At 37.5% G+C, this 26,860-nt stretch overlaps 1 protein-coding gene across 2 annotated transcripts; it reads right to left on the minus strand.

Moving 5' to 3' along the window:
• Positions 1-3,787: 3,787 nt before the first annotated feature.
• gtf3c1 (general transcription factor IIIC subunit 1) lies at positions 3,788-25,960 on the minus strand. Of its 2 annotated transcripts, none has more exons than XM_079264621.1 (40): positions 25,614-25,960; positions 25,089-25,298; positions 24,487-24,663; positions 24,230-24,373; positions 23,031-23,127; positions 22,821-22,944; positions 22,105-22,284; positions 21,295-21,410; positions 19,316-19,368; positions 18,842-19,212; positions 18,659-18,727; positions 17,953-18,086; positions 17,777-17,868; positions 17,523-17,676; positions 17,104-17,207; positions 16,283-16,389; positions 15,673-15,981; positions 15,377-15,522; positions 14,127-14,224; positions 13,929-14,025; positions 13,518-13,701; positions 13,316-13,409; positions 12,962-13,094; positions 12,782-12,869; positions 12,591-12,652; positions 12,056-12,164; positions 11,835-11,977; positions 11,383-11,525; positions 11,223-11,307; positions 10,993-11,105; positions 10,857-10,916; positions 10,671-10,764; positions 10,024-10,196; positions 8,933-9,556; positions 7,926-8,062; positions 6,774-6,878; positions 5,988-6,277; positions 4,575-5,119; positions 4,277-4,463; positions 3,788-4,126 (listed from the first exon to the last, which is right to left on the minus strand). In XM_079264621.1, the coding sequence occupies exons 1-40, from the start codon at positions 25,832-25,834 to the stop codon at positions 3,914-3,916; spliced, it is 6,585 nt and encodes a 2,194-aa protein (XP_079120747.1). In that variant the 5' UTR covers positions 25,835-25,960; the 3' UTR covers positions 3,788-3,913. The 2 variants fall into 2 exon arrangements, with proteins under 2 accessions (XP_079120747.1, XP_079120746.1); XM_079264620.1 differs by having other exon boundaries at positions 18,821-19,212.
• Between the last annotated feature and the right edge of the window lie 900 nt (positions 25,961-26,860).

A 26,860-nucleotide genomic window follows, 5' to 3' on the forward strand; every position in this document is an offset into this window, starting at 1 on the left:
TTGCTCTCAGCTTCTTAAAAAGTGTCAGAAACCTGCTTCCTTTATCTGCTTCCTGCAGCCCTTCCTTGACATTATACAAGGGAAAGTTATGCACAGGATCAGTTTTTATGTCTTAAAATGAAGGAACAATTAGCCACTTTTGCTGGTTCGATGTTTTATTTTTCTTTATATTAAACAGAAGCTGTACAGTCACATTCATTTATTGTTGCTGTTGCCCAGTAACTTAAAGTGTTTATAGTCGCTCCGCTGACTCCAGTTTGTACTTCCTGGACACATAACACTCCAACAGATGCCCAAATATTTTAATGATAGTTGGTATGAGGAAAAAAGATAAGCAGAGCTTAAATCCAGAACTACAATATAAGAAGCCTGCCAACTAAACTATAAAGGGAGCCGTATATCTGAGACAAAAACACAGAGAACTTAGATAATAGACAGTCACTTCATCTCCATGTAACTTGATTCTAAATTCTTTAATAAAAATAGATAAAATTTTTTATTTTTTTTTTTTAAAAAACCTTTATTATCATAAACTTGCAATATCAGGTAAATAAACATCTGACCATAAAAACTGGACCATAAAAGTGGAAATACCATTTTTATGTGATCAGAATTTGAATTCTTTTCAAATAATTTGTTTATAAAGGAGGAAATAGTCCAAACATGCTGATGAATGAAATCAAAAGAATTTGCTCTCAGACATTATACTGCAGGTGGAGTGGACCAACACTGAAGCCCAGGGTTTAAAGAGAAACAAAGGAAGGAAGGACTCTTCCTATTGACTCCTATGGACAGAACTAAATTCCTGTATGAAACAAAACAATAACTCAAACAGCTCCCGTCTACCTTCACTCCTTAATCCAGGCCTACACTCCCTCTTGACAGCTACGTTCCACCAGTGAAAGACGCCTCGTGTTACCACCAATGCGTGGGACTAAATCACTAGCCAGACTCTTTTCCTCTGTTGTGCCACAATGGTGGAATGATCTCCCAAACTCCGTCTACTCTGCAGAGTCCCTGTCTACTTTCAATTGCAAGCCTAAGACTCAGCTCTTCCAGGAGCACTTCAACACTCAGTATAGCTATATTTGTTGGAAAGTTGGAGGACTTAGCCCAGATCTTTGCAACAAAAATTGTGGTATTAATTTTTTGTATTATAACATAGGTGATTTTATAGGGTGGGAAGGGAGTAAACAACAACAATAAAAGCCTGCATCACTTCATGGAAGGACCTGCGTCTCACTGGACAGTCCACTAGCACCTTCCTACGATGTCCTCTACTGTTTGATTTTGTGCTTGTGTTGTTCTCACTCATATGTAAGTCACTTTGGATAAAAGCGTCTGCTAAATGACTGTAGAATAGAAAGAGCCAGAACTACATATAAAGACAAAGTTAAAGCATATTCTCAAAAAACAGAAAAAGTTTAGAAGTTTCACTTCAAGTTACTGATTGAATCATTAATGTTTAAACATCTTTCATCAGAAATTTAACTCGCATTTAAGCCATGCACAATAATCTGACGCCTTGTGTTTCCGAAAAGTCTTTGATTTCTGTAAAATTAGGATATGAAATACATTTAAAAAAAAAGATGATTTAAGGGTCTGAGGCTGAGGTCACGCAAGTTTCAGGGAGGGTACATCTTGGAAAGAATGATGAAAATGCATTAAAAAAAAAACCCCAGCATGTTCTAGATCAGGGATGCTCAAGTCCAATCCTTGAGATCTACCATCCTGCAACCTTTAGATGCAAACCCTGTCGAGCACAGCTGAATCAAATAGCTGAATTCCTCATCTGCATGTCATTCAGCTCTGCAGAGGCCTGCTAACGAGCCACTTATTTGATTCCTGTGTGCAGGAGAAGGGTTGCACCTAAAAACAGCTAAAAACAGGATGGTAGATCTTGAGAACCGGACTTGGGCACCCCTGGTCTAGATAAAATAAACAAATAAATGATGCATGTCAAACTCCTTCCACAGAATCCCTTTAAATCACCAAGTTTAAAATGAGAGCAAATGGATATTTTAGCTGACACACAGAACCTACAAAAGCCTACTTCTTTATTACAAGTCTTATTTTTAAGATTTTTTTTTCTTCAGTGGACATATTGTCCAAAATATTCTGTAAACATAGTTTCTTTGGCAATTATTTTTTTAAAAATGTTGGCATTGAATTTGATGTAAAACAAAATCATTGACCCCAGTGAAAATGAGCATGGTAAATTCAATTCAGCTTTATTTGTATAGCGCAACTTCACAACAATGTTATCAATTCAAAATAAGTAACCTAGCTAAGAGAAAAGAAACCAACTGATTGTATTGAATCTGGACTTTGATCGAATCCCCCATCCTGAGCAGGCATGAGGTGATGGTGGGAAGGAAAAGTCCCTTCTAACAGGAAGGTAGGACCCGGCTCAGGGAACGCAACCATCTGCCTTGACTGGTTGGGGTGGAGAGGACAAAAAAGGACAGATCAATATGCACTCCAGCTTCTATTCAGAAAGACCTGCGGGAAAAGGAGAAATATTTTAATGATGTCAATACTGTCATTTGTTTATACATGGAGAAGTGCTCAGTGCATCATGGGACGTTCCAGTGGTTGCATTACTAATGGATGGCTAGACTACCCCTAAATATAATCTGAATATTGAATCTATGAGTAAGAATGTTAAGAGTTGTGTACATTTATGTTACAGAGAAGGAAAAAAATCATTTCAATACTTAACTACAAGATGGAAGGAAATCAGTTGGAGAAAGGATATATTTCAATTTTATTAAGCAAATTAATCGTACAAACGTAGAAAATAGATTTTCATCAGAAGGCTTTTTACATTATAATCCCATTATATTCTTTGAAAACATGTTATGGGCTTATTTTAAAAAAAAAAAAAAAAAATTATATATATATATATATATATTTATATATTTTGTCTGAACAGGAGCATGAAACACATCATGAAGTTGTGAATCTGTTTTCTAAATATGCTGGTTGCACAAGTGTGGTCCAACTGGTCTGTTGCACGCAGCCGAATGAGACTGAACCCAACATCACACAAGCAGTGACTGAGTTAATCTCAGAAAAAAAGGATAAACGCCACCCCCCCCAAATATTTTAACATTTTCATGCCGTTTAAATGGATGTGAAAAATGCAAAAACTCTTGAAACAATTAGATGGTACTAGATTTCTTTTTGTTTTAAGCAAGTTTTTACACATCAAAGTTTAGATATTAACTTCCAAAATCCTTCTTTGCAAAGAGAAACTGTTTCTTTACCTTTCCTTTCCTTTTTTTCTCTTACATTCTAGTAGAACAATGTTGGCAGCAAAACCAGTTTTCCCACAACACATCCGCTCATGAAAGAATGGCACATTTTGACCCTGTGTAGAAACTATTGCTGTTGATTTAAAGCAAACAAAAACCATTTATGAAGACATTAAGGATAGTTACTGACATATGTGCAAGCCTCTAAGAAAAAGGAGCATCCCGTTCTATGTAATAAGTCTTATACTGTATATATATATCAAACATAAATGAAACTGTCCACACACTCAGACCTCTGTTAAGATTCAGTCTGGTGCACAAAGTTATATTAAGTTGTTGTAACACAGAGGTCTATTTGAATTTCGAACTTTGTGCTTGAACAATTAATTTTTTCTACTCTTTCTGACATCATCAGGAGAAAGACCCCCAGTAAACCACCCATAAGCATAAATGGAAAACCATCTGTAGGGGAAGTGAAAGTACACTGGAGCTCATAAACAGGAAATAGATCAAGTCAAGAATGTACTTTATTTAGAATTTGACATTATAAAGTAAGAAAGTAGAACAAAAACATTGAAGCTAAAAAAAAAAAAAAAAAAAAAAAATTGCTTTTTTATTTCACTCTGGGACATAAACTGAAACTGCAGGAGATATTTTCAGGACACACAATCGTTCCACTGTCGCTCGTTGGGCAACATCTGACAAAGTCGCAGGCAGCAGCTGATGGTGGGCTCATAAAACACCGTGTCTGGGTCCTCAACGTTCACCCCTGCCTCACTTCTTCTCTGATGCACAAAGCGAGTAAACAGTGAGGGTTTGGGATCTTTAACCAAAGTTTTCTTTGTGACACATCCCAAGTCGATAAGAGCCTGTAAAGGAAACATGGAAGTCATGTCAGATATCCAATGACAACCAAGTATATTGTACTAGAAAAACAACTCGAGACATTTGGTGATAATATGCATGTTATTATCACAGAGAAAAGGCAGTAGCACACATCCAAGAATATATCTGCTCACCTGCACCAGGTCCAGGACTGCTACTGGCTGCAGAACCTCTTTATAATGTTTTATCAGCGTCTGCTGGGTGAGTCCTGGCTGAGACATGATATGGAAAAGAACAGCTTCCAGCATGCCTTTACACACCGGCCGGTTCAGTTTGCCATCAACTAGGCGCCACGGCCGGCTGATGAAACTGGAGTTTTCTCTGCACAAAGTAGAAATTGGCAGTGGAGACAGAAAAGAGGCGACAATCAGGGAAAAGAACAATTCTCTGTCAGAAGATGAGAAAAACCAGTTCCTCATAAGTGATACATACTCATCATCTGCTGATGCAGGAGTTGGAAAGCGATCATCCTCTTGTGTTTGATCAGTTACACTGCTCCTTCTGGTCCTCAGCTCCATCTTATTATGATGTTCTTTCTTGGTTTCCTCCTGTCCTTGCTCTTCCTCACCTTCCTCTTTAGGCAGTGTCTCCTCTCTCCCTTCCTCTTCCACAGTCAGCACCTTGTCTCCACTTCCTTCAACTGCCCTCTCTTTCTGCTGTTCTTCCTCATTAGGTTTCTCTGTTGTGTTACAAGAAGATCCATCCACACTGTCAGTGTCAGGACCCTCTCCTCCATCAGAAGCCAGTTTCTTTGCAGGTGGTCCCTCAGTTTCCACTTGCACTTCTCTGCTGCAACGCTTGCGTATGAAAGGGATGTTGTGCTGACTCTTCAGAGAAGGCGTTGTCTTAGATGTTAAGTGAGGCCGAGATGACTTCTTGGAGTTGATAGTTAGTAGCCATGGCTCAGCGTGCTGCATAAGCACCCAACGAACACCCAAACTCCCCACCTTAACCACCTGGAGTTCTTCTTGTAAATCCTGCACAGAAAATGAGATTGGTCAGATTTCTTCAATGCAGTTCATGAATTAGACACTTTTCGCTAAAACCACTGACTGCATGAAAATGGACGGAGCTTCTGTGATGATGTCACACGTAGGTTTCTGAATAGCCGAATTGTAGTTCATTGGGAGGTTCCTACAGTTGCCATCTTAGCGGCATCACATGTCGTCACACCCAGAAAAATGTGCAAAGGGGGGAGCGAGGGGGAGGGGTAATGAATGATTGACATCTATCAAACTCTTACCAGCCTGTAGCTAAGAGCTAACTAAGCTAACAGGAGCTAACAAACTGACAGAGGTAGGCCAGCTCACCCCGTTTACTGACTAAAGACTGTGCTACACTCTGCTTTCTGGCATCTGGATATTGGGAACCCGCCAATCAAAAGGACACACCCCCAATTATGCCTGATTTTGAGATTAAATTACTTCTAAATGGATGAGTTAAAAAACAAAAAATTACTCCCCCTACAGTTGTCATGAAGGTAAACTTGACATATGAAACCATATGAAATCCCCCTCAGGGATGAATAAACATGTTTATTTCAGCAGTCAAGTTGGCCTTTTTAACATGGGACTCTCAGGAGATTGTCTTCCTTTTGGAGCCCTTAGCAGATGAGGGGTAAACTGCAGTTTTTGGCTCTTCTGCACTTTCAGCTGCCAGATGTTGCCGCTGAGCTAAAACACACTGCTGCAGTGCTCATTTTAAAATGACTAAGATGACTGTTTTTAGCCAAAAGAAGGATTTATTATTAATGATGGCACTATATTTCCTCCAGGGATTAATTAAGGGAATTTACTGGCTTAGACAATGTAGAGACATGTCCAAGGAAAGTGAGTGTGTGTTTACCCTCAAACACTGCAGCAGACTGCGAGTACATCCAGACTCTGGCGCCTGCAGGTGAACAAGAGCCCTGAAGAGGTCCCTCTCATCCAAACCTTTTTCTCCTGCTTCATCCAAGATTCTTCTGAGCTGAGCACACATTTCTATGTCCTGAGTGGTGTATCCTCTCTGCTGAATGAGAAGACGGTCACACTCCTCCTCGCTAGGTGGAGAGGAGAAAGGTGAACGGATGTAACTGGTCAGAATAGGTGGCAGCAGGGATGGGCCGCATTTAGTCAAGTCCAGTGGTGGAGAGTCTGGAAATGAATTAAAAAGGACATTTTTGTATTTTGCAGCTCAAACTTGGTGGTGCAAGTTTTTCACAGCATTGATACTAGAGGTGGGAAATCAAATTTAAAAAAAACTGAAAATCAGAATTTTTTGCTGCACATTTTCTAAACAGAATTTTTTGCTAAAAAAAAAAAAATTTAAATAAATAAATACAAATAATCCTTTATAAAATTCTTGTTATTTCTTATTGCTTTTATTGATTTTTTTTACTTGTCTCCTTGGACATTATAACAGCAGAATGATGGTCTGGCTACAGTATTGTTTTTTTCCTAATTGAAAACAAGCAAAATGACTAACAAAAAAAGTTTTGTACATTTTTTTCTTTTGTTTTTAGCCTAAAAAAAAATCAGCAATATCCAAGAATTTTGAGAATTACAATTTTAATCGAATTGACATCCAAAAAATTGGAACTGAATCGAAATGGGACAAAAGCACGTCATCTCAGCCCTAATTGATACTTACTTTCCTCCCTGAACAAATGGTGAGCAGGCGTGTTGCGTAGCTGCAAATTCATAATGCAAGACTCCACCACAATGTTGTCGCTGGTGCTAATGTTTCGCAGTTTCACTGGAAAACACACAAGTTAAAAATTTATATGAATCTGAGGTGGGTTACAAATAGGAAATAACTTAGTTAAACAAACCCCATTTCATCAAATAGATATTTAAAGAGTTTTTGAAAATATGAAGGCTTTTATTAACCGATGATAAAGATCAATTCAGACATAATGAGTTAAATTTCTTTTCAATTGCAGTTCTTCTAAATACATAAATAAGTTAATTAAATCCCTTCTTAAATAAACAACAGACCCAAATTTAACTTCACAATCTATATAAAACTGATATTTGTCGCAATATTCACATCCAGAATGAATTAGTTTTTTCTTAAAGCAACATAAACTATGTTTCTGCTCCTGTAAAGCAGCAGGCAGGATCACACCCAGCATTGTCTTCTGCAGCATCAGCAACCAGCCAGGAAATACAGAGCCATGAAAACCAGAACAAATCAGTTAAAAACAGATTTTATCAGAAAGAAATGATGACAATGAACTCAAGATAGATCTCCTTCCAATTTTTACTGCGCAACAAGTCCTCAGGTCAAAACTTGTGTTTTTACTATTTATAATATTCTGTCTTTTTTCTATTTAACATAAATTCATTCTGCTTTTATTTCTTACCTCTATATATCTTAGCCCTTACAGAATCGACTGCATGTTCATTTTTTCTGTTAAAAAACATGATGATGACAATCGACTGGCATCATATTTTATAACTGGATTATAGATTTCTATTAATAAATCTAAGGTTTAATCTTATCTGCTAATGAGAATATTTCTTTTTACTTTAACTTGTATTCAAGTTAATTTTTTATTTTTGTTTTGTTCCAAGAAACTAACTATGAAACATTTGCGAACATTTTTCTGTTGAGCATTTTTGTTTATTTCATTAGCGATGTACTTGTAAAACTCGACCATTTGCAATGTTGAAGTCTAGAACACTGAATGATACGTCAGTAAAAAGCAAATATTTTTGCTGCAAAACAAGCATTTTCTTTGAGTTCTTCTTTAACTGAACCGTCCCTCTTTGCAAATTCAGAGAAAAACTGAAGACTTACCTATGCCAGGTGAACAGTACCCTCGCATCATCAGGTAGTTAGTGTGTGACGCCTGGTGTGATTTCACATGTAGCCTTTTTCTTCCTTCACAATCCTCACCATCATCTTCATCATCATCTTCTTCCAGCGCAGCCATACTGAAGAGAGAAAAAAAATCTTTGTTTTTTTTGGAAGTTTTCAACATGATTCTTTTGTTAAAACTATTCTGGCTTTATAGTTTGTTTTTTTATGACTTGACAATATAATAATAAAATATAAAGAAATCTAATAAACAGATGCTTCTAAATTCGACACCATTAGCAATGAATGATGTTAGCAACTTTTAAATCTCCCTTTATTTCTTCTGGAACTATCATGTTACCTTTCCATCATTTACTTTCTTATTTTATACATTTCAGATCTGTCTTTCTGTGTGATTTCCAATGTGCCGGTTTTTTAACTTGAATATGTGATAAATAAATCCTTTCCTTTGACAATAATTAAACAACAAAATGTTAAAATCATTATATATTTTCAAGCGCTGAAAGCTTCCTCTCATATAAAATGTGTGTAGTTTTGGACTATAGAAATAATATTCACTGACTTAATGGTTTGTCTCAATGAAAAAAACGACTTCATATTGAGATTTCATTTGTGCTGCTGAATGTCAAGAGTTCCTCTGAAGCACAGTTATTTGGACAGAAAATGTAGAAATAAAACACTGGCACAAAATTTTAGCTTATGCTTAAAAAAATGTCTTGTCAAGTTCAGGCTTCCTTCAGGGAGGAGGGTGTATTGATACCACCTCTGTACTTCCTTTCAGCTCTAAATGCATCTTAAGTGCAACCAGTGCAGAGGATGAAAATGTCCTGGTTTAATTCTTTGTTAAATATGTGTGGTGATCATTTAAACATCAAAAGTCACCATCTATGCTGACATTTTTTATATATAAAAAAATAATAAAAGAAACCCCACAGAATATATTATATGATCTGTGACAGACTTTACTTGCAGGAAAATGAACTGACCTCTTGCCAACATCGTTGTCAACCAGGTTGCTGTCCACCACCACTATCTGTTTAGGGATGGACAGGTGGATGCTTAACAGTCCCAGAGTCATCAGGCCTAGAGAGACCACACAGGCTCCACCAGGAGAGTTCAGGGAGAACTGCAGCATGTCCGACACATCTGGAGAACCTTCTGAAACGTCTGCTGGGTGCTTGTCTGGCTGCTCTTTGTTTGATGAAACATCAACAAATCCAGAATTGAGGAGAGATTCTGGGTTTAGATGTTCTGGTTTGCTCATCTCCGCAGTGTTCTTATTGCTGACATCTGACTCCATCAACTTCTCTTCTCCTTCCACATTACTGAGGCTGTTGTCTCCTTCTTTGGTCGGGTCAACGTCTACAACCTCAGGTTGTGACTGTGCTCCACTGACTTGTCTGCAGTCGTCCGTTTCCTCGCTCTGCTTTTCTTTTCTTGCTGAATCCGCTTTGCTTTCCAACACCACCTCACCATTCAGGGATCTGACTTCAGTTTCATGGTAGAAAGTGATGACAGGCCTTTCATCTCCGACCCCACTGGTAATTAGGCTCCTTAAAAAGCAGAAGGAATCGGTGCACAACGACTGAGGAAACCGCCACGCAAAACATCTGTCAGCAAGAAGACGGAAAGCGGAGATCAGATCATTTGCAATAAAACAGGTAAGAAATATTCCTAACAACAAAATATGAATAAAAATCCTAAAAAGGAGTTCATTAAGATTTTAAAAAAAGAAATGTATTGTTTATAATGGAGCTAACAGGATAAGCGTTCACAGTTTAACCCTTTCAGAGCTGATACGACATAATTTTGCCTTAACCTATAAAGTCAGATAAGATTAAAGTTTTTTCATGAACATTTTTATGACAGTCATTTAAAATGTATAATTATAAAAACACTCATAAAAATTAAGTAAAAGCTGATGAAACATACATAAAATGTAATCTTACATGTAAAAAAAAAAAAGAAAAAAAAAAAGTAATAGTTTACTGTAATACTTGAAAAAAATAAACTGATAAAAATTAAATGTAAGGGAAACAGCACTGATTAAGATCAGCTTTTTCCAGTGGTTGTATACCTGTAGTAAGACTGGGACAGCTGGTAAGACATTGGTAAAATGGGCAGTGCTCGGTTTTTCTTTGGCCCAAATGATTGACTGAGTCGACGGCGGTTGACCAGACGCTTCTTCCTGCACTGGATGAACACCTTGCACAGCAGCTCCTGATCATACTTACTGTACATGTGGAAGGTCTTCAAGAGAAACAAAATACAATCGTAATTCATCACTGTTTGTTTTTCATTTTGCAATTGTTAAGTTACATGAGGGCTTTTTAAAGTCTAAATGAGATGTAATAAGCAGCTGAGGTTACCAAAAGTCTCACAACACAAGACATAATTTGGTAAATTGAGTAATCATTTTCCAGACCAGAAATGTAATACTTTATAGTTGGTAGACAAGTTTCAAATTTGTTTAGTACTACCCAACTCTAGTTTTTACCAGATGTAAAAACAAATAAGATTAGAAAAAAGTGTTTATTTTGACTGTCTTTTTTTCTCTTTTACAATCTTGCCTTGTCAGTGACTGAAATATACAGAAAAAATTACCATTTTATTGAAAATATATCAACTAAGACATTTTGAGCATCAGCTTTGAAAACATTAGTATGTCCTCAACTTATTTCATGTGAGCTGTTGTGAGAAAAGTTGTAAAACTACAAATGGCACCTGAAAGGATCTGGAAGACTTCATCTGACTGTTGGTCATAGCCAGAGTGCTCTGGATCAAATTATGTAACACAATGGCATGAATGTCATCTTTGCTGCCGTGAAAACACAAACAAAACGTTAATTGCAGCCAGAAAAGTCAAACACACTCATTTGGGGGCGGTAGTGGGGTGGGCTTACTATTTACCTGTTGAGAGTGTCTTTGCATGGGAACAGTTTTCCATCATCTATTGCTGAAACCTTAAATCTGTAAAACACACAAAGTTACTTCATTCTCAGCTGCTCGCTTTGGACGAGCTCTTTATACACTCATCGATTCTTACTTTGAGAAAAGTTGCTGTTTAGAGTCGGGCATGATCACATCATGAGCATTCATGACAGAGCTGAACTTCTGCCTGAGAAGCCGGACGTACTCTGAGAACACTTTGGCGCAATCCTAAAACAAGATTCGACTCCCAAGTCAGAAGGTTAGTTTTCATCTTCAAGTCAGACGTAAAAGTAAAAATGTCAAAAGAAAAAAACAAAGAAAAAAAAAAACCAAAACAAAACATACCTCTGCTTTATCAGGGTCATCAGGCTTCTTCTCCTCCAGCAGTTTCATCAATGGTTTATCTTGGTACACCTCTGCCACACAGATCCTGCAGCAGATGCTGGGTGAGTAAAACATCCTGAGTGACTTTAAAAACAAGTGCAAGTTCACTGTCTGCACCCACCTGTAGTTCAGAAGTGAATGAGGATTTTTCAGGATGTATCTTGTGCGACGTGCCACAGCAACGGATGTTTTATCCACTGAGATCTCAAACTCTGCATGCAGCAGATCCCTCACCACACAGTAAGGTATGAAGGGCCTTTTCAACTGCAGCACATAAAAAAAAAAAAAGACGGTGTTGCAGCATGATTTCATCCAAATGAGTATGATTAAAGAGTAAACGGGGGAACAAAAGACAAAACGGAGAAACTGTCTTTGGAGCCCTTTAAAACAGAATTAATCTAAATATAAAAATGTAATCTATTTGTTTTGCTTAAATTACAAAGTATGCACTATGAAGCAAACAGATCCATCATTTCCAGTCTTCTTTGATCTATCCTGCATATCTGTCATAAAGCAACATCATATTGCTTAAATACAACTGTGTGGACTCCAGTCATGCACCTGTGTGCGTACCTTGCTGTTGAGTAGGTAAGCAGCCACAGAGCACAGCATCATTAGGGAGTCCTCCTGTACAGACCAGTACACCCTCTGCTTGGTCATCATTTTTAAAGCCCTGTGGTCTGTCTCATCATGGGCGGGGGTGCGCTTTTTGGGTTCTTCAAGACACACACAAATACACCTTTCCATCAAGACTCCATCAAACACATCTTTAAAGTAAACTGCATACACGGTACCTTTCCTCTTCTTGTGTGGGACCAAAACAGCTTCTTTTTTGTTTCTCTTCCTCTTCTGTCCCTTTCCTCCGACCACCTGCTGATTTCTGGAAGCCGGCTCTGTGCTCACCTGGATACAAAGACGGCATAGAAAATACTGCGTGTCATGAAGCATTAAAAAAAGAATCTAGCAATGCTGACACAACAGGGAGACTGCACTATAAATAAAAGAGCTTTTTTCAAAGGTCCCACAGTAAATGCCTGATTTCTGTAAATTACAATTACAAAAACTCAGTTTTTGCAAAAGCTTATTTCGCCTGTATGACCAGTATGATAGATGCAGTTCGAATTGTTTGACTGCACTTTGTGTTAAAGACAAGCATCTTCATTAATATGTCCATATAACTCATATCAGCACTGCTTTTGTATATAAGAGGTGAATCTCAGAAAAGCAGAATAATTCAACAGCTCCTGAAATAATATTTCTCTAAAGGATCGCAACTTCACAAAAAACTGAAAAATCTGGAAACAATTACAGTAAGAAAAAAAGTCCCACCTTGAGATTTTTCTTCACAAGGCCTTGCTTTATGGTCAAATAACGGGGTGAAGTGCTCTCCGCTGTTGTACAGAAAGTTGTTGTTAAGTCACAATGTTAAACGCTAACTGACCTCCACAGAAAGCTCTGCAAGGTTTAAACACAGAAAGCGGCTGAAAAAAAAAAGACTCATTATATTCAAAGCAACTCACCAGCTTGAAGAGCAATTCTGACAGCATTTTTATCCAGGAGGTTTTTCAGTCTGAGCTGGGCCTGCGACACCTCTGAACCACCTGGCCTCTTCAAATAATACGAGCAAAAAAAAGTCAAAAGTGCTTTAAGTTCGTTTATCAGACATGCACACAAGCTTCTGTTAAGTTTTGAGAAAATACCTTTTTATCAGCAAGAAGATGACTGGTCCACAACCAGTTGCGTTTCAGATGACCAAAGAACTCAGAGTCCAGACCTCCTGCTCCTTTTCCATCTCCTGGTATCGACCCATCATCACACACCTCCTGACTGCCCCTGGGTCATGTGTACAGAGGTTCATGTTTATCTGTATAACTAACTGTGTCTAAAATGCTCCAACGATTACAGAATCTCTCTGGGAACATGTGGTTTATGTACATGCAACTTCAAACCAGCATTTTCAGAAAGTAATACACAGTAAATTTAAGCTTCTTTATTGGTGTACTTATGTCAGCGTTATTCCTTCCAAGCTTTTAAATGACCAAAACTGAACTTACTTTAGCAAATACGCCAATCTTGTGAACGTAACGCGCTCTTGCACAAATGAAGGGGCTTCATCCTCTGTAACATTTCTCTTGCCACGAATTACTCCTTTAAAAAGAAAAAAAACAAAAATGAAACAGCGTTCACACATTCAAATAGTTAAATGTATTATTTGTGAGGGTTGAAGAATATCGTATTAGGTATGTATGTATGTACCCAGTGGTGTGTTGAGGCAGACACACATCAGGTCAAACCAGTAGCTTTTCACATCCTCAGCAGTGTTAAACGTATACTGGCGCCTTTCGAATGGGTTGTCAGGTGACTCTGTGACCAGCCAATGGTGAGGTTCAGAGTTGCTGGTGTCAACAATGGTGGCGTTGCGTTTCAGATACACAAAAATCTGAAATAGTGCAAGGGGATGAAGAAAAATACATGTATGGCTTAAATTGTCACTTAGAATGTACACTATTCAAAGATAATGATGATGCTCCTTTTTGTTGTTCTTCTCTTAGAACATTTTCTGTACTTGGTGAGGGGATAAAAGCAGTAGCCTGATGATGGCTGTATTTTCTGTCGTTCTGTTTGCATTTGCAACAAAAGAGATGATATAACGATGTTGCTCGATACCTGGTCTTTGTCCTTGAACCTCTCTACAACACCAAACTGCAGCAAACCCATGTAGGTCAATCTCTGAAGGTGCTCATGAAATGCATGGATGTATTTCCTACAAAGAGCACATAGATCTTCAGTTTTCCACTGCAGAAATAATGTGTTGCAGAGGGGAAAATAAATATGTAAAAGAGATCAGGAGAGAAAGAAACTCACCGTTTGTAGAGAAGTTGTCTCTTCATCTTTGTGGGCAAAGCTCTAATGAGATAATGTTGCTTTACAGGGTCATTGAGGTATTCCTCCAATCCATCTACCTGTCAACACAAATGAGTTATTTACTGTTATCATCTATTTGGTGCTCTACTTTTTCTCTTGATTTACAATGTGCAATATTACAGTATCCATCTAATATTGCATTATTTATTTTAAAAAAGTAAAGTTGTAAATGATTTTATTCTTTAAAGATAAATAAAATCACTTACATTCAGTTTCTACTTTTGAAGTTGACATGTTTACTTGGTGTTTTGTAAATGTTTTTTCACTTTTTTATGCAGGTTTTATGCATCAGAAAAGAAATCATTTAGTCCTTATCAGATCTTAAAGTAAGAGAAGTTTATTGGTATTTGTTTTGTCACAGCTCTCCTAAGACTGGATCACAGCATTCAGTCTGTTTGCGGTTTTGACTACAGTCCACCACTTTGATGCCCTTTCTGTCACCATTACCATTTCCATTTATCCCCTCTACGGGTCTGATATGCAAACTGCATTGGGTCATGATAGCTTTCTACTTTTTCTACCAGTTTTGACCAGTCGCTCAGAAGTCTTCATCACTATGAAGTCAGTGCCACAGGCCTCAGATCATTCAGCTCCCTTGGTGACTTAATTTTAACTACGAGTACAATAATAAGACTTTTTCCATGGCTTTACAACTGTGTGCTGAAACAGTGACAAGTTAAAAAGATCAGAAAAAATGTTATATAACTGATCTGCACAGACTTTCAGAAGTTTACCAGTGACCAATCATATCAGGCCTACAGCTCTTACATTTAAGGAAGATGGATCTAACTGACTGTAGGCTGCAGGTTGGCAGTAAAGTCACTTAAAGATTTAAACAGAATAAAGAACTATAAGATATCATGGGCAACTTTTTATCTGCGGTTGTATTCACCTAAGGTAAGGAATGGGAAAAACTGTTGTTAATTATTATGAAGAAATAACCATGAAAACTAAATGAATGAATAAAAACAGATCAGTGTCGTAACGTCCTATATGCAACTGAAAGGTTGGAATGAAAATTGCATCGTTTTACTTGACTAAAACAATGAGGTACCCATACAGACATGAAGCTAATCAACAGATGGTTGACAAGATGGACGAGACGACATCCTGTTGTTTGTTTTTTTTGTTTTTTTTTTGTTTTTTTTAAAAGAAACAAAAATGAAAACTACATAAAACTTTATTCTCACCTGATAATTGATCTGTATGAACTGCATGAAAATGGAGAGAGGCAAGCAGAGGAGCAGGTCGCAAACCATCGCCCAGCCGCTGGTAAAATCCTTGCGTACACGGACAGGAGGGACAAATCTCTTCCATGAGTCTTCATCGGCATATACTATCAGAGTCCCACAAAATATTGCAGAAAAATAATCATTTACATGTGTGCATGCCTTAAGTCATGAAGATTACACACAAACAGAGGTGCTAGAAGAGCTAAATTAAAGCAATCTTAGTGTTGTGTAAGATCTACACAAGACTTTCTTACCTTTCATGTCGCATTCTGAGTTGTCAGGTTTTGATTTATCATTCAGCGGCTCTACTTCACCTGCTGTCACATCCAAACTGGATATAGCAGGGCTTTCCTTTTCATTTGGATCCTGCTTTGCCTGGCAGTCTGGATGTTTGGCATCAGGATTTGAGCTGTTTGGGTCTCTTGGCGTTTCACTGGATGAGTCAGTGCCAGTGGAGGTACCCCAGAGTGGGTGCCCATAAATAACATACCAGAGGAAATCATGAACAGCACGCAGACGAAGCATTTTGGGCTGGAAGCCGAAAGTCTTACCCAGCCCTGGAACTGTAAAAATAGACAGAGAAAACAAATCACAGAGGACAAACATTTAGGATCTGGTTTCCTCGACCAAAACTTCTTATAATGGCAAGCTGATTATCTGTTAAATGGAATTTGCAGAATATATTTTTAATATTATTTGCTGAATTTCTTTATATAAATGGTAAAAACGTGAATATTTTAAACACTACAGAAAAATAATTTACATCAACAGGGCACATGGGATTTTAATATTTAACTGTATAAAGTAAATACATTTTCCATTTTATTTTCTATGACTCAGAAAACAAACAAATAAATACATAACCTGTGGTAGGTTTGAAGTCTTTGTCATCTTCACCACCTTCAGTCATAAAAGTGTCCAGACTCTCGGACGTCTTTTGTTCTTTGGCTTTTTCTTCAGCATGCTGCAGCCTGAAAGAGCAAAGAGGAAAAGCAGAGCAGAACGGGGTTGAAGAGAAGATAAACTAGAAACATAAAAAAAGATATGATCTCTGTGCAGTTGCAGCTGCGTTCAACCTGTTACTTGATATGGGTTTGTATGATCTAATAACACATGATTAATTAATTTCAACAAAAAGAAGCAATTGCAATCATTTTTAAGAAACAAGTTAAATATTTGGAGAACATGTTTACACTTAGATATAATTCATATTTAATCTAAACCCTTTAACCCCATTTAAAAAAGTATTGGGGGCTCAATAAACTTCATTTTACATGGCCAAACACATTGCATCTTCATGCATGTACAAATACAGAAGTACCTATACATTCACACACGCACACAAATTTATACATCCATATATGCACCTACACTCATATATACACACATCTATGTGTACCCTTTTATATACGCTGTATGTTTACATTAGCGTCTATTCACTACAAAAATAAGCTAAATGAGCGCCGAGAGAGAAGATTGGTGAAGTTCAAAACAACTCACTGGCTATCTTAAACAAAGGTCTAAGTTCTGCAAGTCAGATTAAACTTTGTAAATCAGCAAAGTCTGTATTGTCATCAAGCAGTGCCAGTATCCTACAAGTGTACCATCATATGAACAAAGACGTTTAATATTTAAACATTTGGCTTTTTTGTAGATTAATAGGAAGTTTTCTTGTTTTTGCTCACCGTGTAACTGAATAAGAACTGGAGATTCTGAACCGGACCTGCTCGATGAGTTGGCGAACTATTTCATCGCTGGGCTGAATAGATGGATGGACAATCATGTCAACCTACATGTGGGGCAAAATCAATAAGACAAATAAATAAACAACAAAAAAAAAGAGATTAAAGAAGTAAAAAACCTAAGAACAGTATATTTAATACTGGCCTTTATGACTCGCAGCACAAATTTAAATCAATTAATATAATATGCAAAACCAAAACAATAAAAGCTGCTTCACTGGTTAAATTTGGTTATTATGTTGCATTTACTTCATGGATCTATTTACAGCAGGGGTTCTTCATCTCTGGGTAAATACATGCATCAGAAATGGCAGAGCTCTCCAGGCTTCCCTTATATTTTTACACATGTGGAGTGCATGCACCTTCTTTGTGATCCCATCCTGTATAACAGTGGTTGTGTAAAGCTTAAGCAAGCCTTCTCTTGACAGACTGTGGATGAGACGTAAAATAGTCTTCTTGCAGCACTTTGAGCTGAAACCATCTTGCTTCTCTTCTTCACCGATCATCTTCTGCAGCCTAAAGAAAAAAAAAAAAAGATTTTCTCCCTGCTGCTTCTTACAAAGCTTAACGGCAGTAAAATAAATTTTTAAAAGGGGTTAAATAAAAAAAAACTGACGGCAAGAGACCCTCTATGATTTTTAACTTCTGGACGGCCTCGACAATCAGGTTCTTCCTCTTCAACAGACGATACGTCTCGTGAAATCTCTGCTGCATGTAAAGAAAAAAAAGGTCAGTGTTAATTTACTCTAGTTAATGGAAAACAGACCACAGATATAAACCCGTCAGACTTACCTGTGGATGTAAATCACTATCGACAACCACAATGTTGTTTGCTGGGTTATCAGCTGGGTTTAATACCTCGCTCTGAGCCGAAGTGTTGGGACCAGTTGAGTTAGATTGTTCTTCCTTGGTAAGTGGAGCTTGGTCTGATTAAAGTAGGAAAAGTAAGAAATCCAAAACAAACCTTAAGTCATATTCAGAATGGTGGCTTTTTATAACAAATTTCACATCACTATACTAATCAATAACAAGATTTTGCTCATAACGATAGAAAAGAAATGGAATAAAATAAAATGGAATACTAGATTGAAAGCCATATGATATCTGCCCAAATTGAAGTAACTGTTGCAAACATTGTTTTAATGTTATGGCCACGACTTCCACCACATGCCCATTCCCACAGTTCTTCATGAGCTGCTGATGCTGAATTTATCAGTACCATAAAATACTTCTGTGAAAAAAACTTTGATGGAACAGTGATTATTGAGTGTGTGTATTTTAGTTAGACAGGAAAACATCTTCAAAACGATGCCTATGCTGCTCTGCATCTCATGGGTGTGTATAGAAAAAAAACCCTTGCATTTTAAAAGAGTCAATTAAATCCTCTTACTTTCATGTTCCTCCTGCTGAATGAAATCTAACAGATAATTTTACTTCCCTTTCACTTCTTAACATCACTGCTAACATGTTTTTGTTCAGCTTAACTTCTGGGAACTACCTGCTGCAGGTATGGACACAGAGTTTGATGTTGAACTGGTCACTGATCCGGTACAGTCCTGGGTTTCACCTGGAATAAGACAGAAATCCAGCTTCAAAATGTAAAGACTTGAACCTGACTGCGTGTCCAGTACTTGACTTGTCTAGGTTATAAAGTACGTACAAAGCTCTAATAAGTGCTCACTTTCAGTCGGTGTAGGTTGTACAACAGGAACATCCAGCTGATCCTTATTTGTGGCCTCGCTGTCTTTTTCCACTGACATACTTCTTTCCATCTCTCCTCTTGCTGTATCTCTCTTTCCACTGAACCCTTCATCCCCAACATCCTTTCCTCCATCATCATGCACCTGTTGTTCCTGCTCTGCAGGTTTCTTTCTGTTTCGCTTCTTGGCAGCAGATGTTTTGCTGTTTTTATTTGCTGGCGGCTTTGAGGATGGAGGTGTTTCAGAGGTGGAAGAGATTTCACTTGACACCCGTGGCGAGGAGGAGTGAAGCAGCTTTTTCCGTTCCTGCTCTTTAGCAAACAGCTGGAGTTGATCACTGACACCGACGCACCTGTTAAAGACATGTGAGCAGAATAATAACTGGTTCAATATAATACAAATTTATTAGGCAATTCAGACAGATTTTGAATTTTTGCTCATTTGTAGGTACAAACTTGTGACTGATAAATTTTGTAGTCCTCTGCCGACCTTCATCCTCCATAAATCCCTGCAGGATTAACGATACAATGAAAAACAGAAACACTTACACAGTGCGATACTACAAAATCAAGCAAAATGCACATTTAATATGCTTTTCTTTATTTCTTCCTCAGTGTGTGAGAAATCTGGCTGTTCTTTATGACTGAGCTGGATTTTAATCCACACATCAAAAATGTAACAAAGACAGGATTTTATCATCTTTATACTGCTAGAGTCCACACATTTATATCTCTTTCCAGCACAGAGGTGCAGATGCAGGCTTTTATTCCTAGCAGATCAGATTACTGATTACTTTCCCTGTTCTCTGGTTTTCCCAAAAAGTCTATTTCAAGCTTATATTTTGCCTTTTCCCCACTGCTATCATGTCAACCACATACACCAGCTGTCATGTGCAAAGTGGCACATGCATGTGGAGACAGAGTCATGATATTTATACAAACATGACAATCTACACTACGTACTATGAAGCTCATAAAACAATTTAGAAGACAGAACCAGAGCAAATCACATCTCTCAGACAGACATCTCACCGACAGACAGACAGACATCTCTCAGACAGACATCTCACAGACAGACAGACAGACATCTCTCAGACAGACATCTCACAGACAGACAGACATCTCTCAGACAGACATCTCACAGACAGACAGACATCTCTCAGACAGACATCTCACAGACAGACAGACAGACATCTCACAGACATACATACATACATACATACATCTCACAGACATACATACATACATCTCACAGACATACATACATACACATACACACACACACACACACACACACACACACACACATACACACATATATATATATATATATATATATATATGTAGACTGGTTGGGCAAACTCCCATGCCCCCCCCCCCCCCCCCCATATATATATATATTATATATATATATATATGCAGCACTGGGAACAGCTTTTTTTTTCCTACAAGTTGCCAATTATTTTTTTGTTTGTATTGTGCTTTTCGCCCTCTGCTGGTGACTCAGCTGTTGTGTGAAATCATTCAAATTAAAAAAAAAAAAAAAAAAAAAGATACTGCCAATGTCATATAGATTATATTTCATGACAGATAGAATTACTTTCAGTGGCACTGACAAAATAACAAAAACATTTTCAACAGAGACATGAGAACAAAGTCATGGAGCTTTTAGCATTTATGTGCAGTGAAATTCTACCCAACAGTAGCGGTTTCAGCCTGAAGTCACAACATCAGAACCACAACAGAATAGTTGCTAAAAATGCGTCTATTCAGCCCGGGCCGATCCTGATGGAAACACTTAGAAACCAGGAGGAGTGATGTCAGACTGGCCTTAGTCGGTGCAAGTGGAGACGGGCCATTAGGACTGGATGGAGGTTGGGGTGATTAACCCAGGAAAGCACTAATAGGGCATTTACATGAGAACAGCTATCGCTGAGGTGTGAAAGAGGCAAGTGGGACTTCAGATGGATTTTTTTAAAAAAATGTTGCTCTGACAGCTCCAGTTTTAACTTGATGGAAAGAGCTCAGAAAAGACAGGATGCAAGACCGTCCACTGTCACCTCATGCATGCTCAGGATGGAGGATTGATTTGAAGTAAAAATTCAATGCAATCTTGGTTTACCTTAACAAGGCTATTCATTATGAAAAAGCTCGACTTGATGTGTCTGTTAAGTGTCCTGAGATGACTTTCTTGTAAAGTGGCGCTATTAAAAAAAAAGCTGGATTGAATAGAAAAGATGGATGCAGAATTAACCATCATTTAGAGAAACCTCAAAGAGAAGTTCAGTATTTAACACATGAACTGAGCTGAAATTGATGACATTCAGCACATGTGATACTATGCTGCCACTGTGATCCAGGGAAAAAAAAAAAAAGATTTTATTGGGGGGGGTTATGATTTATGATTTAATGGGAAAAAAAGAATCGTGTCTTACCTTAATAAAGCCATCCTTCTGTAGCCTCCGCCACATCATACGAGACTCCAGCTTATTGATGTTCATTTTTAATGAGATAAATCTCTGTGAGATTCCCTTTGTACCAGATGACAGTACTGAATAAAAAAAAAAGAACATGCTTCATAATAATTTAATGTAATAATAATAGTAATAATAATAATAATAGTTTGGATGTTTATATGTTATCTTTAAAAGAATTATAGTGCAGATCAGTTTAGAAGGCATCTCATTTCTCATTATGTCAGACACCAAATAAGCTGACGCCACCTGCTGAAGCCACACATCTCTTACAACACCTCAATATTATTTTGTACTTAATGGACAATAGGTTACTAAAATCTCTGATGGAAAATAGAATTAAATTGATTTATTAGTCTTCATAAGTGTTAAATTTAAATCACTAATGCCGAAAAACATGACACTCCTTGACATAATGAGATCATCTGCTCCTCTGTTCAGCTGCAAAGAATGACTGAACTGTGACTATCAGTCAGTTTGTGCTTTCACTTCCTCTGCACTACACTACATGGAGGGACAAAATAACTCTAAACAAGTAAGTGGGCTTATAGGAAGGCAACATGCTTTTGTGTTTACTGTTTCTCTAACCTTTCAGACTTCAACATGCTCCAACATCCTTTCTGAGCAGTTAGGACACATTGCAGTGATTTGTAGCTCAGAGTGAAAAATCTTTTAAAATGTTCTGTCATATTGTTCTGACGAAAAGATGGATTTTTGACCAATAAATCAGCTTCATTTGGCTTAGTTTTCTGTTTCTGAACACAAACTTACTGATGTGGTAGGCCTGTGTTATGACATCTTTCTCCATAATTCGCCCCTCTGAAGGGAGAGCACTTCTCGCTCCAGAATTATCTTCTTCATCTTCATCATCATCATCCTCGTCATCATCCGTCGTGCCCTTCTTTGCGTATGGCTTCAATAGTTTCAAACAGCGCACCAGAACTTTACTGCCTACAACACAGGTATAATGATGAAAATCACTTCTTACTCAGGTTTCTGCCAGTCATATCTTACAGTAAACTGTGGCTTCGACTTCCAACTTTCTCTATGTGACTAAACTAAGCTGCGCTCCGTCTCACAGTCTTGTTCTTTTTTTAGATCTTCATCTACCCTTGTGGAAAAGACAAGCATATCTACTGTACTTAAAGATTGTACAAAGTTTCTTTAATCCATAAATCTTGTTTGTTCAGTTTTGCCATACACACAAGAGGCCATGAACTTCAAAATATGACCCAAAAAACATGTAATAATCTAATTCAAAATTTAAATCAATGAAGTTGAACTCATAAGTACATTAATACTGATTCAATATATTAAAAAAAAAAACAAAAAAAACCCATTATGATAATGTCTAAGATTACATAAATGGTTTGGCTCCAATCATCACATCACTGCTATTTGTTGATTGATAGTATCCAGTATATTTCATAAATTAAAAAAGGTAAATGTTCAGCATTTAAGGTAATCTGTGACTGCGTTTCAAGTACCATTTTTATTGGTGCAGGGTCCAGCAGAGGGATCCAATTCCTCCAAAGGGCACTGGAAGAACTCTGTCAGCTTGGCTGCTCGCATGTATTTACAGAAACGTTTAAAAGTGACTTCATTCATGTTCTAATAGAAAAGAGGGGAAAGCTGATCAAAGCAAACAAAGACAATATTCAGAAGGAAAATAGCATCACACCACATGAAATACTTACAAGATGGTCTTTGAGGTTCGGTACAGTGGTAAACTGACGAGGTTGCTGCTGGAGAAATTTGCACACGTACTCCATCATCATGTCATACATGGTCCGTCTGAGAGAGCAGAACAGGCTTGAGTCAAAGTTGCCAAAATTACAGGCAACAACAACACAGTCTAAGAAACTTTAATACTCCACTACGCAGAAACTTAAAAGGCATGTTGGTGGTTAAAAACTGGCACTTTTCTCTCATCTTTTTATGTACGATATAAAAAAAGAGCAAACTCCTGTGCTAACTTGCCCACCTATTCTGCTCTAATCTGTCAAAGTCAGATCTTACATACAAAACATTTTAACATTTTAGATCTCATACTACAAGGTACCAAAAGATTTTTGCAAATTAACGTGGCGGGATAACAATGCCAAAACATGTCAACTTGAAAACAACAAGGCTGCAAGGTTTGAACATCGGAAAACATGAGACGGACACTGTAATATGCATGTTGCACTAATGAAAAATACAAATTCAAGTACAAAACTATACTGTCATTGATTTAAACTTGTTTTTCAGACATTCAAAATGCTTTTCAAGGTTTCAAAACTTATTTTCAGACTTGCAAAACTTTATATCAGGTTTTCAATACTGAAACAGTGACTATAAAACGATTAAAAACATTTTCTTTCAGTTTCAGATTATGGCATGATTCTAATCCCACTGTGACCTAGCATAGATTCAACTATAAAAAAAAACCAACATATATTTATGTTTTTTTTAAGACCTCTTTTATTATTATTATTATTGGGCCTAAAATGCTAAAACAATATTACATTTTGCTCCATACCCCTGACACAGACAGGGCCTCTTTGAAGCTGTATGTTGCATCTCAAATCTCGACCGCTCTAAGAGCTTGAAATGCACTAACGATGCAGTAGACATAAACACCCAGGTGTTCAATGTTCAAACTCTGACTTTCAAGTTTAACAACAATATCATACATCAAGGTATAATAAAATTATAAATTTATTTTAAATCTTAATAAGATAACACAGGTTTCAGATCAATACTCGGCATCGGCAGATACCGAAACCTCAGGTATCAAAATCAGCACTGGACAAAAGAATATGGTATATTTGGAAAATTCCTAATATGTTTACAACAAACATCAGTAGGGGTAGAAACAGTTTTTACAATAGGAACCAGATAAAATCCTGCATACCTGTTTACATGGAAGCGTTTCAGCAGCAGAAGAATAGAGTGCTGTTGCTGGCCTGATTTTAGTCGTCCAACACAAGGCTGCATCGTGACCAGTTCATGTTTAATTAGAGATTTCCTCAAGTAATGAAATTTTCGAGCATCTGCCCTGCTCAAAACACAAGAACATTTGTTAACTCTGAGCATTCAACACTGCATAACTCAGTGTAAACACAAACTGCTATACAACTTGGAAAAAAAGGAACCAAACAATTCTCCTACTTGAAAAGACCTCCGTGCAGATCACTCTGTAGCTCTCCTTGCCATCGAGCACGGCCCACCCTTTCCAACACGCAGTAAGAGTCACTGCTGAGTTTTACATCAGGATCACTCTCAACACCAATCAAAGCCCGAAATCGCTGAGCCTGAGATGCCACAATTACAAGTTTTCGCCCATATCTAACAAGACATGGGTTTAAAAAAAAAAAAAAAAAAAGTAGGAAATTATTAACTAGTAAGAAAAAAAACATGTATTAAACTGAAAATGTGCTTTGTGTTGAGTCAAAGTCAAGACTCTGACTCAAGTAAAACCCACTGACAGCATTATTTATAACGAACAAAATTAAAACACAAATTTAATAAGTATTTTGACTGTTCACATGACCCACATTTTATATTAACACAATGGAGAGCCCTTTATAATAATCATAACACTGCTTTACACAAACACTATTGCAAATATAAATTATACAACTGTAAATATAAATAACTGTATCTGAAAAATAAATGTAATGGTCAAAAGATTCAGACTATTTTAGCTGTAGCCAGTGAGTGTTTTAAAAACACAAATGTCTAGACATAAACAATAAACTATTTCTACCAACTTTTTAACAGCTTCTTTCACATTAACCAGTGGTGTAAGGGACTTGGAGCGGATCTGCTTCGTTACATCCTTCCTTTCTTTGAAGGTGGCACATGAGCCTTGTACACCATCCTTGTTCTCCGGCATGACATGAATAGGATAGATGTCGCTTTGTTGATCCACACATTTCTCTTTAGGTTCAGTGACTGTTTCTGGGTCAATGTCCTTAAACCTGTAAATACACAACAAAAAAGACTTCAAAGTACGGCGAACAAATGCTTTTCTTAAACTTTAAAAGGGAGTTCACAATGTGGGGAAAACCTCTTTGTTCAGATCCATAGTTTTGTGCTTCCATCATGCAAGATTCCCACCTAAGATTGACAACTTTTATTTTTAGTTTGAAAGAAATACAAACAGAACAACAAAGAATTGACGTGTGCTTTCTTCACATTTACAGTGCTGACTGGGTGGTGGCGGGATAATTTTGCAGTAGCAGCCAGGAGGTATGTGATTTAAATGAGGTTTTCACAATGCCTACTATAATCACCTGTCGAACAGCTCCACGTCTTCTCTTTCACGCGGCAGCTCTAAGAACCTCAGCTCGATGTTGTTCACAAGTGACCTCCAGATAAGTTCCTTGGTAGAGTCGTCAAGTTGGAGAGGAAACTTGGGCTGTCTATCTTCTAGTCGTATCCACAGAGTCGGGATAGTTATCCCGTCCAATCCTTCCAAAGCCACTTCATCCTCCACAATGCTCAGCGGATCCATTGCAGACAGCTGAGCATGCTAACCCTGCTAGCTAGCTAACATGCCTGCTCGCTAACGTCTAGTGGTAACTAAGCAATTTAACCGTAAATGTAAAAAAAAAAAACAAAAAAACAAGACTTATAGGGTTTTCTGTTTAGATATGTGTGCTATTTAGGAGTGGAAGTGGAAAGAAAAAAAATTACAAAATGTGACCATCATTACTACGTTTACTCTGTGTTGTACACATACGTCATAATTCAACTTTGACCTTACGTTGTGCGTCGACTCTGAATAATAAATCGGCAAGGTGGCGTTCAGTGTACTTGTAAAATTATTCCCCTTTTTGATATCTGTCCATCGATACTCTATACGGCTTCTTGGTCCAATTCATGGTCGAAGGGGAAGCTGAGGCATATCCCAGCAATTAGCAGGCGAGAGGATAAGTACGTGCTGGACAGGTCGCCAGTCTATTGTTGGGCCACCTTATGGATGTAAATATTGTATTTTGTCTAGACACACAAATTAGACTAAAGTTCATTCATTCACCAATATTATTGTTTGCGAATATGTCATTGAACAGCTTTAAATGATTGCTTAGGGGAAATGGCAAATCAGCCAACCATTCGAGTTTACTCCTCTGACTAAAACAAAATCATGATATGCTGCAGTTGCTTGATGGATGCAAGTGACAGGACCAGGAATCTTGGTCTGTGTCCTTTACTGGACACTTCATCAAAAATGTTAAAACTCAACTTATCAGGGTCTGTTTTCATTCTTTTCATTTAAGGAGTTTTGGCACACTTTTCCATTACATCTGTAGAGGAATTGTGTCTGGGCCTTTGACTGACATTGTATATGGGAGTGAGAGTATATACGGGTCAGAGTATGCATATATATATACTTGTATTATTGTTTCATTAATAATTATATACATTTTTTCTCTTTTATTTGGTTTGATGATAGGATATGAACAAAACAGTGCCACATGTATAACTTCTAATTCATATAAAAGGTTTAAAAGGAGAGGAAAACACTGAATTTCTAGAT

Source organism: Telmatherina bonti, assembly GCF_933228915.1.
Source record: "Telmatherina bonti genome assembly, chromosome: 3".
NCBI classification, from domain to species: Eukaryota; Metazoa; Chordata; class Actinopteri; order Atheriniformes; family Telmatherinidae; genus Telmatherina; species Telmatherina bonti.